Below are 19,209 nucleotides of genomic sequence, written 5' to 3'. Positions count from 1 at the left end.
GATACCAAATGCATTAACTAATGTTTATCCCTACTGTAATGTGTTACCAATAGAATAAAATCATGCAATATTTTCTATATCCCCAACCTGCCTGCATTTATTATAGCCTATATATTTATACACACACACACACACACACACACACACACTATATGTGACCCTGGACCACAAAACCAGTCATAAGGGTCAATTTTCTGATATTAAGGTTTATACATCAAACAAGCTTTGAATAAATAAGCTTCCAGTTGATGTATGTTAGGATATGACAAAATTTGTCTGAGATACAACTATTTGAAAATCTAGAATCTGAGGGTGCAAAAAGATCCCAATAAATCAAAAATTAAAGTTTTGATTTTAGGAAATTTACAAAATATCTTCATGGAACATGATCTTAATATAATATTATGATTTTTGGCATAAAAGAAAAACTGATAATTCTGACCTATACAATGTATTTTTGGCTATCGCTACAAATATACCCCTGCTACTTAAGACTGGTTTTGTGGTCCATAAACTGTCAAGTCTTAAACTGAAACACCCGAGGGCACTAAATTTGGATTAGGTCATTTCAGAACATATGAAACCTGAGGCACACTTCATTCAGCAGGCCAAAGGAGAATGCATATTTGTCATGTTTAAGTACATTTTGACAGTGCCGAAGTGTGCCGAAGGGAAGAGAGATTGTCCCACAAAGATCTAGTTCAATTTTAAAAGGAAACTGTCAGATTGACATTGAGAACCGAGTTTCTCAAGCCCAGACAGGATCTTTTTCGCTTGGGAGAAAGCATTCTGAGACACTTTCTTCATGTAAAATCTAAATCCGAAATGACTTTATGTCGATTATAAGATATTTTGTTACTCCTAACATAGATAGACTACGAATATATATGAATAGAATTACTATATATAAATAGATTTTAAAGAAGCCTTACTGTCAGTTAGTCCTCCAGCCATGCTGGATGGGGTGAGTGTGTTGCGTTGTTGTGGGTTGATAAGCTGACTGACTGATGGCAGTTTGTTCTTGCCAAGGGTTGGTGAGCTGGAACCAAATGTAGGCTGGGGTGGCAGAGAGCTCCTGAGGGAGAGGAGATAAAACAGGTTCTGTATTACTGAAGCCAAGTCTCTTCTCATAGTCCTATATAAAGATATTAAGGAAATGTGCAACTTTTGTCTTGCCTAAACGTTTACTATTAATCTTCGGACAGTTTGTGGAACAAGGGAACATTCCTGTTCTGTAATTCTCAACAAAGTAGTATAAACAAATGTGAATAAAGGTCAATTTTCTGAAATTGAGATTTATACATCATCTGAAATCTGAATAAATAAGCTTTCCATTGATGTATGGATGGTAGAAGAGAGGACAATATTTGGCAGAGATACAATTATTTGAAAATTTGGAATCTGAGGGTGAAAAAAAAAGAAAAAAGAATCAAAATATTGAGAAAATTGCCTTTGAAGTTGTCCAAATGAAGTTCTTAGCAATGCATATTAAGCTGTGATATATTTACAGCAGGAAATTTACAAAATATCTTCATGGACATGATCTTTACTTAATATCCTAATGATTTTTGGCATAAAAGAAAAATTGATCATTTTGACCCATAGAATGTATTTTTTGGCTATTGCTACAAATATACCTGTGCTACTTAAGACTGTTTTTGTGGTCCAGGGTCACAAAATATATTCATATAGTGCTATAATAGAGCTATAATAGGGACAGTTCCATCATTTACTCATCCTCATGTTAGTTTGATTTCCTCCTTCTGATGAACATAAAGATAGATATTTTGAGAAATTAGTGTTTTCCCCATCCATACAATGGAAGTCAAGTGGTTTGGTTATCTACATTCTTCAAAATATCTTTTATACTCCACAGAAGAAAAAGTCCCATCATTCTGAACTTGAATGTAACTTTCTTTGTTTACATATGATAAAAATACAAAGTGTTTCGGTTCACTGATATTTTGAAATACTTTGACTGAAAGCCCCTGACAAATCAAGTAAAAAGAAGAGTTGAGAAATAAAGAAAAGAGAATAAAGAGGAAGAGCAGGGATAGGAACACAAAAGCAGAGAAGTCATTTATTGAATAGTAGTAACTGACAAAAGTGCAAGAGCCATTGAGAATACAACAACCATTCATTTCATATGAAACAACAAAAGAATCTGTCAACACCATAGCATTCATTTCCTTGTCTCTTAACTGCCAAGTACACAGCAGAAAATACATCTTTAAGAAAATGAACAAATAATCAAGACAAAACACACAAATTACTGCCCAGCAGTGCACTTTACAAAACATGACCAGCATTATCAAAATTCAGTCATCGATAAAGTCTATCCCCCCACATTTATAGACAACTCAATGAGTCCAGCTCCAATAATAAAATGAAGACGGAGGCAAAAACAAAAAACTCTTTAAGATGAACCATCATCAAGATCTTAACGAAAAACTATGAGTCCCATAAAAAAAAGATGTGTGCTTGGTTCCTGGTCAGTTTCGACATTCAGGATTATTTAGATAGATAGAAGAAAAACAGATGGAAATAAGAGAGAGAAAGAGAGAAGTAAGGTGGTCAGCTGAGAAGTTGCTATACTGTTTATGTGCAATGGGTTTCTGTGCAATACCAGCAGATCAGTCCAACAAACATCATAAATGCTGAGGAAACAAGCCGCCTCAGTCACAAGGGCCCTTTAAGAAACATTCTTTAAAAAAAGTACGGACACAATGAAATGTTTTAAGAAACTTGACACTTCAGATTATTGAACAAGAATACTAATGCGACTAAATCCGAGCGTAAGATGACCGTAAGCAAATTTAACACACAAATGGATCATTTCAATTGATAAACGAGCGCCATAGTTTAGATAATACACTTTGGAGGGACAAAAATCATGCAATGAACTTTCCAAAAATATCTAGAATGACTTCACTTGACAGCTCACATATTTAAAAACGAGGTGTTCAGGTGGTAGAAACAAAGCTCTGTGTTCAACCTATTTGTGGCATAGAAAAAGTCTAGGAGTTACCACAGGTGACAGTTTGGAGAAGCACAGGGAGGCTCCCCTTTGAGGGGTAGAGGATGAGATGAAGAAGAGATGGAGAGAGATGAGCGAGGGATGCTCTGAGGGAGGAGGAATGTGATTCCTACTTTCAGGAAGCACTGAAGCGCCTCTTCTGCTCACCTATTGGGTCCAGAAGCTCAGAGCGCAAACGGGCCCTTAACAGGCTGTAGGAAAGAGTCAAAGATAGAAAGTGAGAAATATAAAGAGTGGAAAATGCAGGCAGATGTGAGGAGAGAAGTGAGAAAGAGAGTACCGTATCATGAAATAATAAAAGAGAGAGACCACAGTGACACCCACTTTTACACTCTTAAAAATTAAGGTGCTTTGAAAGGTTCTTCACAGCGATGCCTTAGAACCACCACTTTTGGTTCCACAAAGAATCATTCAGTCAAAGGTTCTTTAAAAACCATCTCTTTCTTAACTTTTTATAAACTGAAGAACCACAGACCACAAACAACCTTTTGCAAAACAGAAAGGTTCTTCAGATGTTAAAGGTTCTTTATGGAACCATTTAGACAAAAAAAAAAAAAAAAAAAAAAAAAAAAAAAAAGGTTCTTCTATGGCATTGTGAAGCACCTTTATTTTTAAGAGTGTAAGCAGGTGATTATAGGCAAATCAAACTGAGCACTTGTCAAAATGAAATGTGGCATGTTGTAAAATTAGGCATATACACATCTGCCAAGCCTCAATTATTTGATTTAAATGACATTATGGGATTAAAATGTGTTAAAAAAAATTGATAAGTCAATTATTAAAAAAAATATATTACAAATCTCAAACACTGAGCAAACATCTGATAGTAATGAAATGGGATGCACAACTTGTTTTCATCTTTTAGCAATGTGCACTATTTTTCCACAAGGTGGCAGTATGTTGCAACTGAGAAATTAATTTCAACGTTTGAACTGTAGAAAGTGAGAAAGAGAAGAAAATCAACAAAATAAAACACCCAACCCACTGAATCTAAGGCAGAAGGAGCTTTATTGAAAAGGAAGAAAAAATAGTTAGAAAAAACAGATTTATGAATGAAAGAGAAAAGTAACAGCTTGCAGACAATGCTGAAAATGACCAAACCACATTTGCAATCTACCAAAAATCAGAGCAGGGATCTGCCTTTAGCCCTAAGGTGTACTGCATTAACATGCTGTACTTAAATGATAGAGTCAAAGAATGCACATTTCACAGCATGTACATTCTGTCCCCCACATGGGACGGTTTTAAAGATAATGGCTACCTGGTCATTTACACCTAGTCATTTACCTCAGACCAAAGCCTGAGAAGGTCAAATGAACCCTAAAATCAACAGCCTCTCTACCGTTTCTCACACTAAACAGTGCACTTTGAGTTGTTTGAGCAGTTATAGTCCTAAAACCCAGTAGGGAATTAGCATTTGTGAGCAATGGGTTCCCTTGGGAATATCTATGGGTTTTTAAGAATAGCTTTTTGGATTTAAAAGCATAACATGGTCTGTGGCTAATAATATTGAAGGGCTTTCACATTTTGTTCTCCAATAATTGCTAACATAATGACTACAACTGCCAAAATATATGTGTGATTATGTAACCAAAATCCTTAATTTTATAATTAAAAACAGGCTATTCTAAAAACCCATTAGAACTTCCCTAGGGAATCCATAGTGAATCCAGTTGACCTACAAACTGACATCATGACTAAACAGCTCAGTTGGGTGTGGATGGTTTAAGTTGTCTTAAGGAAATTTACAGAAAGAAAAGCAATGACATCCAAATCCCAGTGTATGTACTACATATCCAACATACAGTCAGAAACCAGTTGTTCCTTAATGATACAAGCTGACAAAAACATTCATAATTTACTGGTCTCTCCCTTCCTGTGTTGAGCACTCTCACAGCAGATACACTTTTACAGCAGGATGTATTTCTGAGAAAACTATGCTAAAGGCTGAAAGCAGACTAAATTTGCATTTACCATGAAGTGACTACAATTGCATTTACCATGAAGACCAATATCAATTTGTAGGCAGGGTTTAAACTTGTTTGACTGAGATGCAGTTCTGTGGTAATCTGGGGTAATAAATCAAAGCACAGTCTCAGCAAGGTACACCCTTAATGAGAAGCCAAGCAAAATGCAAAACAAAGTTACTGATACTATGTGATTTTATGTCAATCAAAAACAGCAGCATTGGTTTAAGGGCTAATATTTTAACAGCATCGATCATGCGCAACACAAATCTCATGCAAGATGCAATCCAAACTCATACTTTCATGCTGTAGCCAAGATTATATCAGCAGTTTGAGAGAATTAAACTGCCACGTTAAGTTCAGTGTTTGCACTCTACAACCTCTCAGATGGGGCCAAAATCAATGGCTGAACAAATACACCAGATACTTTATTGACAAAGTCAGTTCACAGTCAGTCAATGAGCAAGCACAATCAAATCCATCAGCGTTAAAACCAAGCAATAAAGTTGATCAAGTTATTAAAACACTGACACACAAATATCAATCTGTGGGTGGACCTTGCTAACACAGTGTAGTATGTGCCTATAGTTTGCCTGTGGCTAGTCACATTATAAAAATAAAGAGATGAGGAACAATTCTCCATTTTTTTTGGTATAATTTTCAAATGAGGTAGAATCACTCCATTTTTATTGGGGGATTCTCCTGCATTTGTAAGGTACTCACTGTTTCTGCAGTAGGTTCTGCTGTTGCTGTCTGTATGACTCAATAGTCTGCTGAGGGAGGAACTGCATAAGTTCCAAAGACTCTTTGATTTTCACCAAAATCTCATAGATTTCACGGCCTTTAATCTGAAGCACAAAGAAGGAGAGAGAACGGGTAAGCCTGGATGTCAAAATTATGCTCAATTCTTAACTTTAAATATGAATGTCTATCAGATGTTCAGATAGTTCTATAACACTTTCTATAAAGCCTAAACATACATTTAAATGTAAAAGTATTTTAAATGAGCTGTAAAGGGATTCATCATTCATTCATTCATTCATTCATTCATTCATTCATTTAGGTTAATGTTAATTTGTAATACATACGGTTCATACACTATTTGAAATATGTATAAAGTAAATGTATGTAAAAATCAACCTAAATGAATAAATGCTGCAAAATACTTTATTGGTCATTTATTTTTAGTACACCTAATGCATTAACTAATGGTAACAAATTATGAATTGGACCTTTCTTTGAGGATTGTTATTATGAACAACAGTTATAAACAATTCAACAATACCAACAATGCATAACATTTTTTTTTACCAACACTTCCTCATGATTAACATAGAAATCATTATTGTGTGTTAAATTAATTAAAGAGCAACAGAATGAAACACAAAGCAGGTTTCACACCTTTAAAAGTGGATTTTCCAAAAAACATTTAGAAAATCCGGTCTAAGCTCCTAAATCTATATAATAGGTATTTAATTTCACATCAGCAACTACAAATCTGATTCTGGAATACAGCAGACAAATTTGAGATACTCACAGGCAGACAAAACACTTCCTCATCGGTGGATCTTCGCTTCTTGATGGAGTTTAGCTGAGAGAGATGAGAGGCCTGACGGAAAGCTGTGGAAAACGGAGATAGGGGAAGTGAAACACCTGTAATAGAAGAATCTTACAGCACAAGACACAAAGCTAAAGCACAGAACAGGTGGAAAAGTCGCAGAGTTTGTGCATTTGTACAAGAGGGCATGCAGTATGTATGGAGGTACAGTAAGAACTACCTAGGTATAAGAAACATGCAATGCAAATGTGTTTGCGTTAGATGCAGCCCAGTCACCAGCCCCCAGCACTACTTACGGCGTTTCGTACCCTCACTGCTCTTTGTGCCATCGCTGACGTGCTGTTTGCGGATACTGTCTTCGTCAGCTTTGCGGTCACGTCCAGGGCACGCGCAGATACGAGCCTCAAAACACCGTCGGCCCAAAACCTGACCACTGGAGAATCCGATCAAGCAGTTAACACACATTTCCTATTAGGGATGTTTTATTCAATACAATCCAGTGATGGTCTTACTCTCTGGTTTCCAAAGTGACGATTATGAGGATAGGACGTCTGTTCATTCCACCAACGCAGCTGGAGTTGCACATGAAATTGTACAGGATGGTTGTGAACTCTGTGCCCACCTGTTAATAGAGAACAGTCGTGTCATACACTACTCACCATTGTTCATTTCTCTACCTAAGCCGTTATGTTGAATAAACATCTGTTGGGAATGATTTCAGGTGTGCAGTGTATAGGGACAGCCAGTTTTTTCTAAAATGTGTGCGAGTGTATGTTTACCTGAGGGGGCTCGTAAGGCACCAGCACACTCTGGCGCCCAGTAATGGAATCCTCCACGTACTGAGCATGACTGTTCCCCTCAACCCTAATCAGGTGACTAGGTGGGGCTATTTGGCCTATTAAACACAAAAGTCAGTTGATTATATCACTAAGCCGAAGATTAAAAACATGTTTAATCAGATTTCTAGACTACAAATTTAGAGATGTTATATACCGTCATTGAACTCTCGGCTCAATTCGTGGTTCGGGCATCGTTTGACCACCTCGGTAACATGTTCAGCTTTCTTATAGACAGGCATGGCCCGTATGACTGCACCCTGAGGTGGGTTGGTAAGGACCTTGATTTGAATGGGACATGTTTTGGCAATCTGACAGTACAGCTTCTTCAGTTCCGTGGAGTACTAAAGAAAAGAGAAAAGAGTTTGGTTAGTAACTGCCACATTATGTTTCTATAATATCACTGCACTCCTACTTTAAGTGACCTGTTTATGTGTTTAAGTGACCTGTTTAAGTTTATGTGGCCTGCCAGCAATACATTGTATGGGTCAAAATTATCATTTTTTCTTTTATGCCAAAAATCATTAAGATATTAAGTAAAGATCATGTCCATGAAGATATTCTGTAAATTTGCTACCGTAAATATATCAAAACATATTTTTTGATTAGTAATATGCATTGCTAAGAACTTAATTTGGACAACTTTAAAGGTGATTTTCTCAATATTTTTTTTGTTGCACCCTCAGTTTTCAGATTTTTGAATAGTTGTATCTCAGCCAAATATTGTCCTATCCTAACTTACATAAATGGAAAGCTTATTTATTCAGCTTTCAGTTAATGTATAAATCTCAATTACAAAAAATTGACCCTTATGACTAGTTTTGTGGTCTAGGGTCACATATAAGCACATTTTAATCTGTATTACTAAAGTGTTTTTGCTTTGAGTGCTTTTGTAAAATGTTCTTAATGTTTAAAAGGGCACTTCTTTATTTAAACAAGGAAAAGAAGCCTTTTTTTTTTTTTTTTTTTTTTTACAAACACAGGCAACGTAGAGACAAAGCATCTGCAGTTTAGCAACTAGTGGAGTAAGCGCCATATAACAGTTTTAAAAGGGAAGAGCAGCTGGATTTTAGGCGGCAGGACTTCTGGTTCGTGCCCTACAGCTGTCACGGGTTAAGATATACCTATGATTAAGGACACACTCTGAAATGTGCTTTCCAAATCACCTGAAGCATGATTCATCTATGAAGACGTCATGACCATTTTGAGACAGAAATGTGATTAAAAAAAATTATTGCCCTGATGTGATGATATTTCTAGTGTTGAGCGATGAAAAGCTTAGACTTGCCCTTGAATGTCCTTAATAGGCCTCATTCATAAAATGAGCAAAACAAATATCTAACTAAATCTAAGGGGCCATTTACACGACAATGCTTTTAGCCAAAAACGGGAAACTTTGCATTTTGCCTGTTCGTTTACACAACAACAGCGTTTTGGGGGCTGAAAACGGGTTTCAAAGTGCAGGTTTTTGAAGAGGCTAATTATGACGTTACTGGGGTCGCTTCAACCCGCGGATAACAAAAACAACCCGCGGCAACAGTGTTAAAGTAGCTCAATTCCACAGAAAATCTGTGGACTTGGCAAACATACGGGAATATTTAAAAAACAGTGACATCATGCGCAGTGATGTTTTAGGTATGTAGACATGCAGTATGTGTCAATTTTTAAGACAAGCACTAACTACCAGTGTTGCCAAGAGCATTTTTTTTCCGCGGAATTGGGCTACTTTAAGACTGTTGCCACAGGTTGTCTTTCATGTCTGGGGGTTGAAGTGACCCTCAATAACGTAATATTTAGCCCCTGGAATGCTATTTTTACCAGGGGAACCCTGCCAAAAAAACCTTATATTTTACCCCCCGGAATGCTTTTGAGTAGCAATTGAGTAAATCAATTTTGTTCTGAAAACCTGGCAACCCAGCTAACTACTCACCTGGCATTCGTAATACAGCGTTTTTGGCAGTTTTCATGGATATATGTAAACGTAAATCGTTTTGAAAACGTGTATACGTGAAACGTTTTAAAAATGCAAGGGACGAATGTTTCCGTTTTTGACAACACTGTTGTCATGTAAACATAGCCTATATCAGTGGTTTTCAACGTTTAACATTTTTGACCTCACAGTACCTAAAATTCTAAAAAATTAAATCGTAGAATTCCAGTTTGGAGGTAAATTTAATTAATAAATATATTATTTTTGTTTTGTTTCTTTAGCTTGCTTGGTTGAGAACCAATGATACAATTCTTCGATAATTCCATTCTAAAATAAATTGATATACATATTATTAAATACAAATTGTATGAGGTAATCTCGACTGCATTTCCCAACATCCTCTTCATCATTGATGACAGCTTGATGTTCAGGGTGTCACTGACCACAAAAATCACAATTGCATCACACCGTGCGCTTGAATCATCCTTATCACCACAGGCTAACACTCAGGTGTTACTCATACCTACAGCATCATCAGGTGTTTAAAATACTGTCTAACCATACAGAATAAGTCCAAAAGAAAGATCTACGTGATTAAACAGTCTCGCAAAGCGTGACCGCCAACATTGTGACAACTGCAAATCATCACTCAGCCACCAATGTTGCAAAAAACTAATGGTATGCCACGGATTTTGTATTGTAGATAATGGCTGGTTGCACATCACTTCTTTTTTAAGAAAAATAGCACAGGCCATACTTTTTAAACGAAGTCTTGCGCTGAAAGCAGCGTATCAAGTACACGGAAAATAACTGTGAAGAAAACTTTCCTCTCAAGTTCATTTGAAAAGGTGAAGAAGAAGAAAGAAGGAAAAAAAAGGGCTGCGAATGTTGCCAGGGGCTGTTTTGAAGAACAATGCCACATTAAATTCCAGCTCTATTAACTTTTGATATGAAGTGTTCCAATGAGCTGAGCCCGTCCCAACACCTGCTTGTGAGCTTTTAGAGCATTACACAATCTTGACAAGAACAAACACACACACAAATCCTGGCCATTTCCTAAAGGAACTGGTAGAACAAATTGAAAAAGAAAAACCTGTACCAAAGCTTTACGTTACGGTTTAACTGTATTAGAGTTTATGATTAATTTAATTTCGATTTTTTTTGTTCACATTTTGTCAGCTAAACTGAAAATAGATTTGAATAGTCCATATTTTTGGCTTCTGTTCTGTCATATGGCTTGCTGATGATGTCTTCATCAGAATATCAGCAGCATGAAGCATCTACACTCATCACCTGCAGTGTCAGAACTGACTTGACCCATTTTAGCTCTGACTAATTTAGCGCCAGGGCGCTTTCACCAGTGGATGATGAAGGCCTTTTGTGCGTGAACTGAACGCTTTTTTGAAAGGTGTTCTATAAAAAAAACGAAAGATAAATAACTGCAATTGCCCCTCTGCTCCCAACCTGATACGCCTCTGTGTGCTCCTGTCATTCAGTTAAATGAGGTGAGGGAGAGAGAGAAGGAGAGAGGAAAGATCTCTAGGACCAAAGAGAGACTTGTAGACATGAATGCCAAAGGGTCAGTCACACGGAGGCCCAGCAAAAAAGCCAGAGACAGATATAAATGACAGAAGCTTGACATACTGACAACAAACACCGTTCTAACATATTTTGTAACATCGTAAACTCCAACCTACAAATCTTACCACATAAACAAAGCAGTTGATGTACCAATTCTAGCCCTAAAGCAACAAATTTTGAGAATGCAAATATGTGGAGGCTGCTGTGTTTGCTTCGGGCCAAATGAACTGCTTCTGACAGGGGAGAAAAAAAAAACACACACACACACACACCAAACACACACATGCATACATGAAGGGTGGGGCCACAAAATGATCTGATGAATTGGAGGCATTGGCTGTTTTACAGGGAGGGGCACAGCGGTGTTAACGTGTAATTATGTTCCAGTCATGAGTTACATGAATGTGAATTACACACACACACACACACACACACACACACAAGGTTAGAGTAACTGTTTGAAAAGAAAAAGGGGATTTGAGAGAGTGACAGTCTAGGATGAGAACAACAGTGATATTTTACAATAATGTTCAATTTGTCTATTACATATCATAAACTAATAATAAATAAACTTTTAATGCATTTGTTAATATAAATTTGTTTCATTTATAAATATAGATTGTTCATTGTTATTTCATGTTCACTCATACATAATACTAAAAATACTGCAATACATTCAGCTTTAAGTTTTTAAGGTAGTTTGAGTAGTTTTGTTGAGGTTTTGTCATTTTTATTAGTTTTGATGTTTCATTTTATCTGTTTAACCTTCTATTTTATTTCAGTTTTAGTTTGTGATTTCAGTACTTCAAATTTTTTTAGATCAGTCAACATCAATCAAACGGGTAATAACACTGATGTATCGGTATACTTATAAATTACTAATCAACACTGAAAAATGAGGTAAACCGCCTAACACATTTACAAATGTCAGCAAATTTAACCTTACTGTAAAATTTTACAGAGAACTCTATAATAGAGTTTGATATCAAAGGTAGTGGGACTTTTAAAGCCATTTAAATATTTGACTTCTTGCAGACCACTTCTACAGTTTGACAATCAGCCTTAATGAAATGTGCAGGATCTGCTCTATTTTACATATTATTGTAATGCAATACCCTATTTGAGGTTTACATTTAAACGTATACACTGCCATTCAAAAGCTTGGGATTAGTACGATTTTTAATTTTTAATTTTAATGTTTTTTTTTTTTTCTCTCTTCTGCTCATCATTTGATCCAAACTACAGAAAAAAACTGTATTACTACAATTAATCATGTTCCATTTTAATACACTGTAAACTATAATTTTTTCCTGTGATGCAAAGCTAAATTTTCATCAGCCATTACCTCATTACACCTATTCAGTGTCACATGACAACTTTGCATCACAGGAATAAATATCTTTAAGTATTCAAATTTATACCATTACTTTAAATTGCAATATTTCACAGTATTGTTTTTCTGTATTTTTGATCAAATAAATGCAGCCTTGATTAGCAATGATGCTGCTTTAAAAAAAAAGCTTGAATAGCAGTGTAAATCTGTTTCTTGAACAGATTTCTACACCTACAGAGATTTGTGCACACACAGTAAAACCGCAGTCACACCAACAACAAACGCACACACATACGGTGTTGTACGTGTTGTGACAAGTTTGCAGCTGTAGTGTGTGTGTGTTTGAACAGAACAGGGCTGCAGGCTAAGGCTGTATTCGTGTCTCAGCATGGCGGGGCGGGTTGGCCCAACGCTCTGGCGCCTCTGGTCTTGTCCCACCTCATACCTGACATGTACCATCACGCCTGTTGCTTCTCCCAAAACCTGTTTCATTGGGAAATAAATAAAATGTTTTTTCACCTCTTTGGCACAGTGATTAAAAAAAAAAACCTGTTTGCTGAGTTTGGAAAGCAAAACATTTGAAATAAAACACGATTTGAGAGTAGAGTGCAAAAAGTATAACATTATTGCTTTTTTTTTTTTTTGGGCTAAGCAGCTAACTCACGACTGCATGCTCTTTACACTGGAATGGTGCATGTTTGCACCACTTAGTTTTGAATTGCGAGTCAACAGCCATGATGTTGCTCGTCATGCCTGAAAACTCTGCACGGTGTTCATGCATATATACTTCACTTGATTCCACAGTGAAAAATATGCACAAAAGGATGAAGATAAATATCAGTGCAACTGGTTTTCAGACATCAATAACTCGTCATGTTTGTAGTGCATTTGGAGGGATATCATCAATGCAGCCAACCCTCATCAGATTCATACTTTCTCTAGTGATGTAAACAAATGCCCCCATGCTTCCTGGCACTAGCTAATGCCCTGTGATTAAATTATATGCTTTGGAAATGTGATCTTTCCCAGAAAACGTGTGACAAGCTTTGGTGTAATTATGCTGGATTTCCCCTCGTTTTGCTCAATGGTCGCCCTGAGTGCTGCCAAATTCTTTCTTTACAGCTACCTTTATTTCTTCCTTTGCTGAAAATGAAGGTGTTTGCATTTCTGTTCTCGTTCAATTACACTCTGAAGGCACTGCACAAAAGGTGGGATTTAAGGTCACGTCTAATAAGTAGATGCCGGACCTTTTCAGGTAGCACTATGGCATCTTGACTACATGAGAAGATGGAGATTATGATCGTGCAAGTGAGCTAAAGCAGACGTGGCGGCTATACCGGCGATGACAGACTGATCTTCTCTTTGACTCAGTCCAGCTCTGCCTCTTGCATGGTCTTTAAAAGAAAAGGTAAGCTTTCATTGTTTGAAGACACAAAACAACAAGAACAACAGATCTCCAAACAGAACCTGTCAGAGAAGTGGGCTTTTCCAGATACGCCTTTCTTAGAAATCATTTCCCTATCATGAAGATCTTTTCAACCCCAGATTTTTTTTTTTTTTTTGTTAAATTAACCTCTCCCTCCTTTTCTTTCTTCTTCCTCTGCTTGCTCTAGGTTTTAGGGCTTTACGTGGCAATGTCAGACGAGTCTCGACAGGCTCGTTGACACAAACAAGTCTCAGCTCCATCTCACGAGGCGTGGGACGGGCCTGCAGATGTTCCATAGACAAGTCGTATCTTGCCACCTTTCGCTGGAACACTCGTCTCTTTGAGCGCTTCTGTCCTCCCCCAACTTCTATCCTCGTTCTCATCTCCTTGTCCTGCGGCATTATGAGAGACGCAGTCGACAAGCTTTACTCATTGAGCAAGGAACAGCCCCTTCGGCACTGCAGGGTTCAGGAGGAAGGCATGGAGTATTTACACGAGTATTACTGACCCATTCTTCTAATCCCTAGCTCATGTCTTGAGACAACAACTCCAGTGGTCGCATTCCTTCGGTCACGGCGTTCTATAGAGGTGAACCAATGGGCAAACAAAACAGTGCCGTACCGTTGGATGCGCTGTTGATAGGTTGACAGGAAAACGCAAATGGAGGCTCTGCTCTAAAAAACATCAAACAAAACAAACACAGAGCCAAAAAAGTGAACTGAAAATGATAGAGGGGATGGCTTTCCTCTGAAAATTGAAAACGAACATAAAAGGCTCATGTATGGTTAGTCTTATCATTGACATCAACAAAAAAGCAGGATTGCAAAAGATTTCCCGTAAATGAGGAGCGGTAGGATGCAATGCCAGGAAATGTGTGTGGGTGTGTGTGACATGGAAGCTATACGCAGGATAGATTAAGCTGCGTATGAAGAACAACTGAGGGTTACATTAAATGTAAATCACAAACATGCCTTTCGTTTGGCTAAACTGTTATTAAATTAATTAAAGGAAAGGATATTCCTCCCAATGTTCCATGTACTTGTGAGAAACGGAAATGTGAATGAGTAGGGACATCTTAAATGAGCCAACCAAGGGTGTGGTGTCTTTCTCACACCCAGAAGTCTGCTCTAAGTACAGTGAGGTGTCTGACAACAACTGCTGTATTGGTGAAGCCAAGGAGTGAGGATGACAAGGGCTGTTGTGGGAATAGGGTAAATGTCACAATCCCACACAGCACTGCAACCAATGAGCACTGAGCAACTCACAAACCAATCTCCGCTCAACTTGTTTACCCAAAGATGTGAGACGGCATTACCTCAACTGACTCACTGGTTTTTCAAGACCACAATCTGCCAAATTCAAGATTAATGAGACATTGGTTCATAATGGCTGGGATCAATTAGTGTAAAATAATCATAGATATTTATCTCATTTAATGTTGGTGACTGATGGTGAACTTCCACTGAAGCTCTCAAGCTAGCGTATCACATTTAGCGCAAAATGACATAACTGTCATTGCTAAAATAGAGTACTGCGAAACGGTGTAAAGATTTAAGACCATAAGTAGCTATAACTAGCTAGCAACCGGTAGGGGGCGCTGTCCAACCGAAATCCACTTTTTGGTTGACAGACAACAGCTCCTTGTTCCTGTGTTACTACAACTAGCCTAGCGAGTTTAGTCGGTTTGATTATCAAGGAGTGACACCTATCTATGCAAAACAAAGTGACAGTGACACAGCTAATGCAATGCTCACTGATGCGCATTGTTTCCGCTATTTGGACATAGCGGTTTATGACAAAGATATAATGCGCCATCGAAAACCTCACCAGTAGGGGTCAGTCATGTCCCGCTTTGGATAGAATTTTCTTTTTGCCGTTCTTCGTCAATTTTTAAAACTATTTAGTTACTGCCTACAAGTATTAGCCAGTGAACACATTTCATTGATTAATTATTTTTTCAACTATTTCAACTAATTTTGTGCAAATAGTCAAAAAAATAAAATAAAAAATCTGAGTTGTAGTAAACCAGACCAGTTTAACCCTGTGCGTTTTTTCTTGGCCAGGTGGAGATTTGCAACTGAAAACTTTCATATCACAGGAGTGCCTAAAGCTGAGATCAGACAGGTAGAAACTTTACTCCTCTTGGAGAAGAAGAAACCTTAACAGCAGCAATTACCTGCTTTAATGAGCACATCACAGTGTGTTGATCTTTGTATAACGTAGAACCACAATGCATTGTCATGATACAACAAAACACTTAATTCGCAGACAAATGCCACGTATAAATGGGATGAATGGTTATGAGTGATTTGTGACCAGAGGGCAGGAGGTCCAATTTCTGCACTAAGAAATATCTCATTGTTGCCCTGAAGTCAAACACTTAACCCCAATATAGACTGAAGGGACAACATGTTCTCCTCTCCATGCTTCCATATTGTTTTGGCACCAATACCTTATCCCACAAATAGGTTTAAATGGGTTTTGTTTGTAATTTACTAACAGTATTTAATGTCTTACCGTCCAGGTGGCTGATTTGGCTGTGCTTGACTGCTGGAAGGACACATCAAAGGTGTGTGGGCCAGCATAGTCTGTGTTGGATGGGATGGCAGGTGATGGAGACAGGGCCTCGAAGGTGGAACTGGGTTGGGCGTAGGGTGATGGTGCCGTTACATTGTTCTGAGCATGCTCGTTGTTGTACGGGCTGGTGGATGTGGAGCCACCATTTTGATCCATGCTGTTGAGAAGCCCCAGGCTTGTATACTGTGGCTAGAGGAAAAACAGAGAGTATTTTTATCAGTATAAAATCTTTTCAAGTGTTTATGGTATTAGAAGTGTCATCCGAACAAAGACGCAATATTCATCAAAACATTAATGAGTTGTTGCCACAATAAAGCTTCTTTTGATGTTAATACATCAGGCTATGACGTAATGGTGGGCTTTAAGAAACAGATGATGTGCATAACAGCCAGCACTTGGCAGACTTAAATAAGTCTTTGTACAGTATATGCAAGTCAGAGAGAATTATGACCTAAAAGGTTATGCTCTTCATCAAATAGCCCTGTCTGTGTACCTGTGTAAAGAAAAGCAGTAAATGTCTTTCTATTAAACCGCAGATATGTCAACCATGACCGATGAGGAGGATTACCAAAGAATAGCGACGCATTATGTAAAAAGGAATCATTTACAGAATGTAAATTTTCAGTTATGCTATCATTGATTCCCAAGAGATTTATCTAGAAACTAACACTATCCAAAGTATTGGAAATAAATCCAAGCCATGATTCAGTATGTGATGATCCAAGAAATTTCACATAGCCTAAAATCTAACAGGGACTTAAAATTAAGGATTAACTAATTCTGAGTGTCAACTAAGACTTTGTTTACCCCAGTCATTTTTATTCAATAGGTGTGAAACTGCAATTGTTTACAATGTAAACAACCAGCATATTTAGAACCAATTAAGTCTTTAACCCGCCTTAATTGCTTTAAGGTTGTTGGTGATGTCCGTAAGAATGAATGAAGACTCTAAACGAACTGGAAGATGCAGTAATAACAAAGGAAGGTGGGTACAGCAAGGTGGGGGGGACGGGGGGTCGGCAGTAAATGGGCGATACACAGTTCACACGGCTCCTGTTGCCTTGTTCCAGTGAAGGCGCAGAGAGGAATTAAAATGACTGTCATTTGAGAGAAGGAAGAATGTTCTGGAGGTAAGCCAGCCTTTTCCAGCCCCACTCCTCCAGTCCATTCCTTTCCATTTATACACGCCACATTCCTGGATGAGGTGCCATGGTTGTATGGCTCTTTAGACCGTCATTAATCTCAACCGAGTCCCTTGTTTATTTCAGGCATGGATTGAGACAGCTGTCCAGCTTGCACGCTTACACCCTTTTCTTGTCTCTTTCGCTCTATCACACAAAATTCTCCTGGTGCTGCTGGTGGCTCGGATACAATATGACTAATTCATGTTGAAAATACATTCATTTTTGCCTTCAAGGAAACAGTTGGAAAAAACCTGAAATTTATTTAAAGTCTTAAAAGATTAAAGACGTTTTAGATAATTATGTATTTTGTACACTGACACACCTGAGAGTGGGTCAAACCACTGACCTCAGCATACTTCCCTAACGGTGCCGTAGGGCATAAGAAAAGAAGTGTCATTTGCAACGTACAGACAAGGGTCATAGTGTGTGTGTGTGCCACGAGTCTGCTCAGCCTCCTGGAAACAATGAGTCTCAGGCTTTTAAGAGCCTGTCTGAGGAAACAATAGACCAGGTCTACTGGTGTATGAAAAGAAGCGTATTGCAGAGCAGACACACATACCCACACAAAGAGGGCCTAAACACTAGAGCTGTACCCTCCAGCCTCAACAGCGCTTCTCAAACACACACGTCCCTTACAATGAAGCAATTAGGACATAATGGAATCTTTTAGAGACAGTAAGGCCACGCAAGTCAGTCCGTGTGCCTGATCCCACTGAGGTGTAGTAAGGCAGTGTGCCGTCTACTTAAAGCCATTAGCAGTACATTAGCATTCATTTGAAATTACAATTAAAGTCAGGCTTTTACAGAGACTTTAAACTTCTGCACAAGTCTGTAAACTGTAAAAATGCAAAGGGGAAAAGGTAATGCAGCTATTAACAAAAAAAAAAAAAAAAAAGTAGAGATCGTAAATTCTATAATGGAATGCACTGGTGAAATAACATCTTTACCTATTCATATATAGTTTAAGCCCAAAAGCTGGTTTCATGTAGCATTTACAAAAATTCTAATCAATTCCACGCAATTGCACTTTGTGAGCTATTTTTACATACAAGACACATCTGTGAAACTACCTAAACTTCCTAACTTCTAAGACGCGTCAGAGTTACTCAGAGTTGAAGGTTGCACTGATGATAAAGTGAGGTGAAAGTTCATCAACTATGCTAAATACAAAGACATACTAAATTGTAATTCAAGTTTGTGTAGACAAAAATATCCAGTAAAACAGCTTTTATTATTTAGTCCACGTTTTTGATCTGACAGTGATTTTCTCTAACATCACTTAATCAAATACTACTCCTCAACAATGCAACAACAATATAACAACTGCTTTAGCTGCTCTTTAAAATACCAGCCTGTTTATAGCCTCCTCGGAGAGTGAGCCTCTGGGATGTCAAGATGTTTAAACAGAACCATAAATCAGATGACCATGATGCATCTGTCATTTATAGTACCAGTGTAAGTGTAGTAATTATAATAATGCAGGTATAATCTCCAATTACAAGATGCTTTTGAAACGCCACAATATGTGTTGATATCCATGAACTCGGTATTTTTCAGTTTGAGTTTATACAGTTATTACACATTTATATACAGTGGGAATGCTCAGTCCTTCTCCTGTAGATCTATCTTTCTGAGTTTAAATTTTAAATGAAATCGAACAAATTACATTATATTATAAAACAAGCTCAAACAGTACATCATGGCACCATCAACACCAAGGTCATGGGTTTGATTCTGAGGGACTGCATGAATTATAAATGCAACGCAAGCTGTTTTGGAT

At 37.7% G+C, this 19,209-nt stretch overlaps 1 protein-coding gene across 10 annotated transcripts in view; it reads right to left on the bottom strand.

Moving 5' to 3' along the window:
• Window positions 1–19,209, bottom strand: part of tp63 (tumor protein p63) — a 45,703-nt gene that overhangs the window by 3,550 nt on the left and 22,944 nt on the right. For 5 of the 10 annotated variants that reach the window (XM_051112189.1, XM_051112194.1, XM_051112193.1 and 2 more), the window contains 8 exons: window positions 16,186–16,434; window positions 7,556–7,742; window positions 7,342–7,457; window positions 7,075–7,184; window positions 6,859–6,995; window positions 6,542–6,624; window positions 5,728–5,852; window positions 933–1,075 (listed from right to left, as the gene is read on the bottom strand). In XM_051112189.1, the coding sequence (XP_050968146.1) occupies window positions 933–1,075; window positions 5,728–5,852; window positions 6,542–6,624; window positions 6,859–6,995; window positions 7,075–7,184; window positions 7,342–7,457; window positions 7,556–7,742; window positions 16,186–16,434 (1,150 nt within the window). Of the gene's footprint in view, window positions 1–932; window positions 1,076–1,595; window positions 3,229–5,727; window positions 5,853–6,541; window positions 6,625–6,858; window positions 6,996–7,074; window positions 7,185–7,341; window positions 7,458–7,555; window positions 7,743–16,185; window positions 16,435–19,209 lie in introns of those variants that run through there. The other 5 variants (XM_051112190.1, XM_051112192.1, XM_051112196.1 and 2 more) reach the window with 3 other exon arrangements.

Source organism: Labeo rohita, chromosome 6 (genome assembly GCF_022985175.1).
Source record: "Labeo rohita strain BAU-BD-2019 chromosome 6, IGBB_LRoh.1.0, whole genome shotgun sequence".
Classification (NCBI taxonomy): Eukaryota; Metazoa; Chordata; class Actinopteri; order Cypriniformes; family Cyprinidae; genus Labeo; species Labeo rohita.
This window is presented reverse-complemented; position numbering and strand designations above follow the sequence as displayed.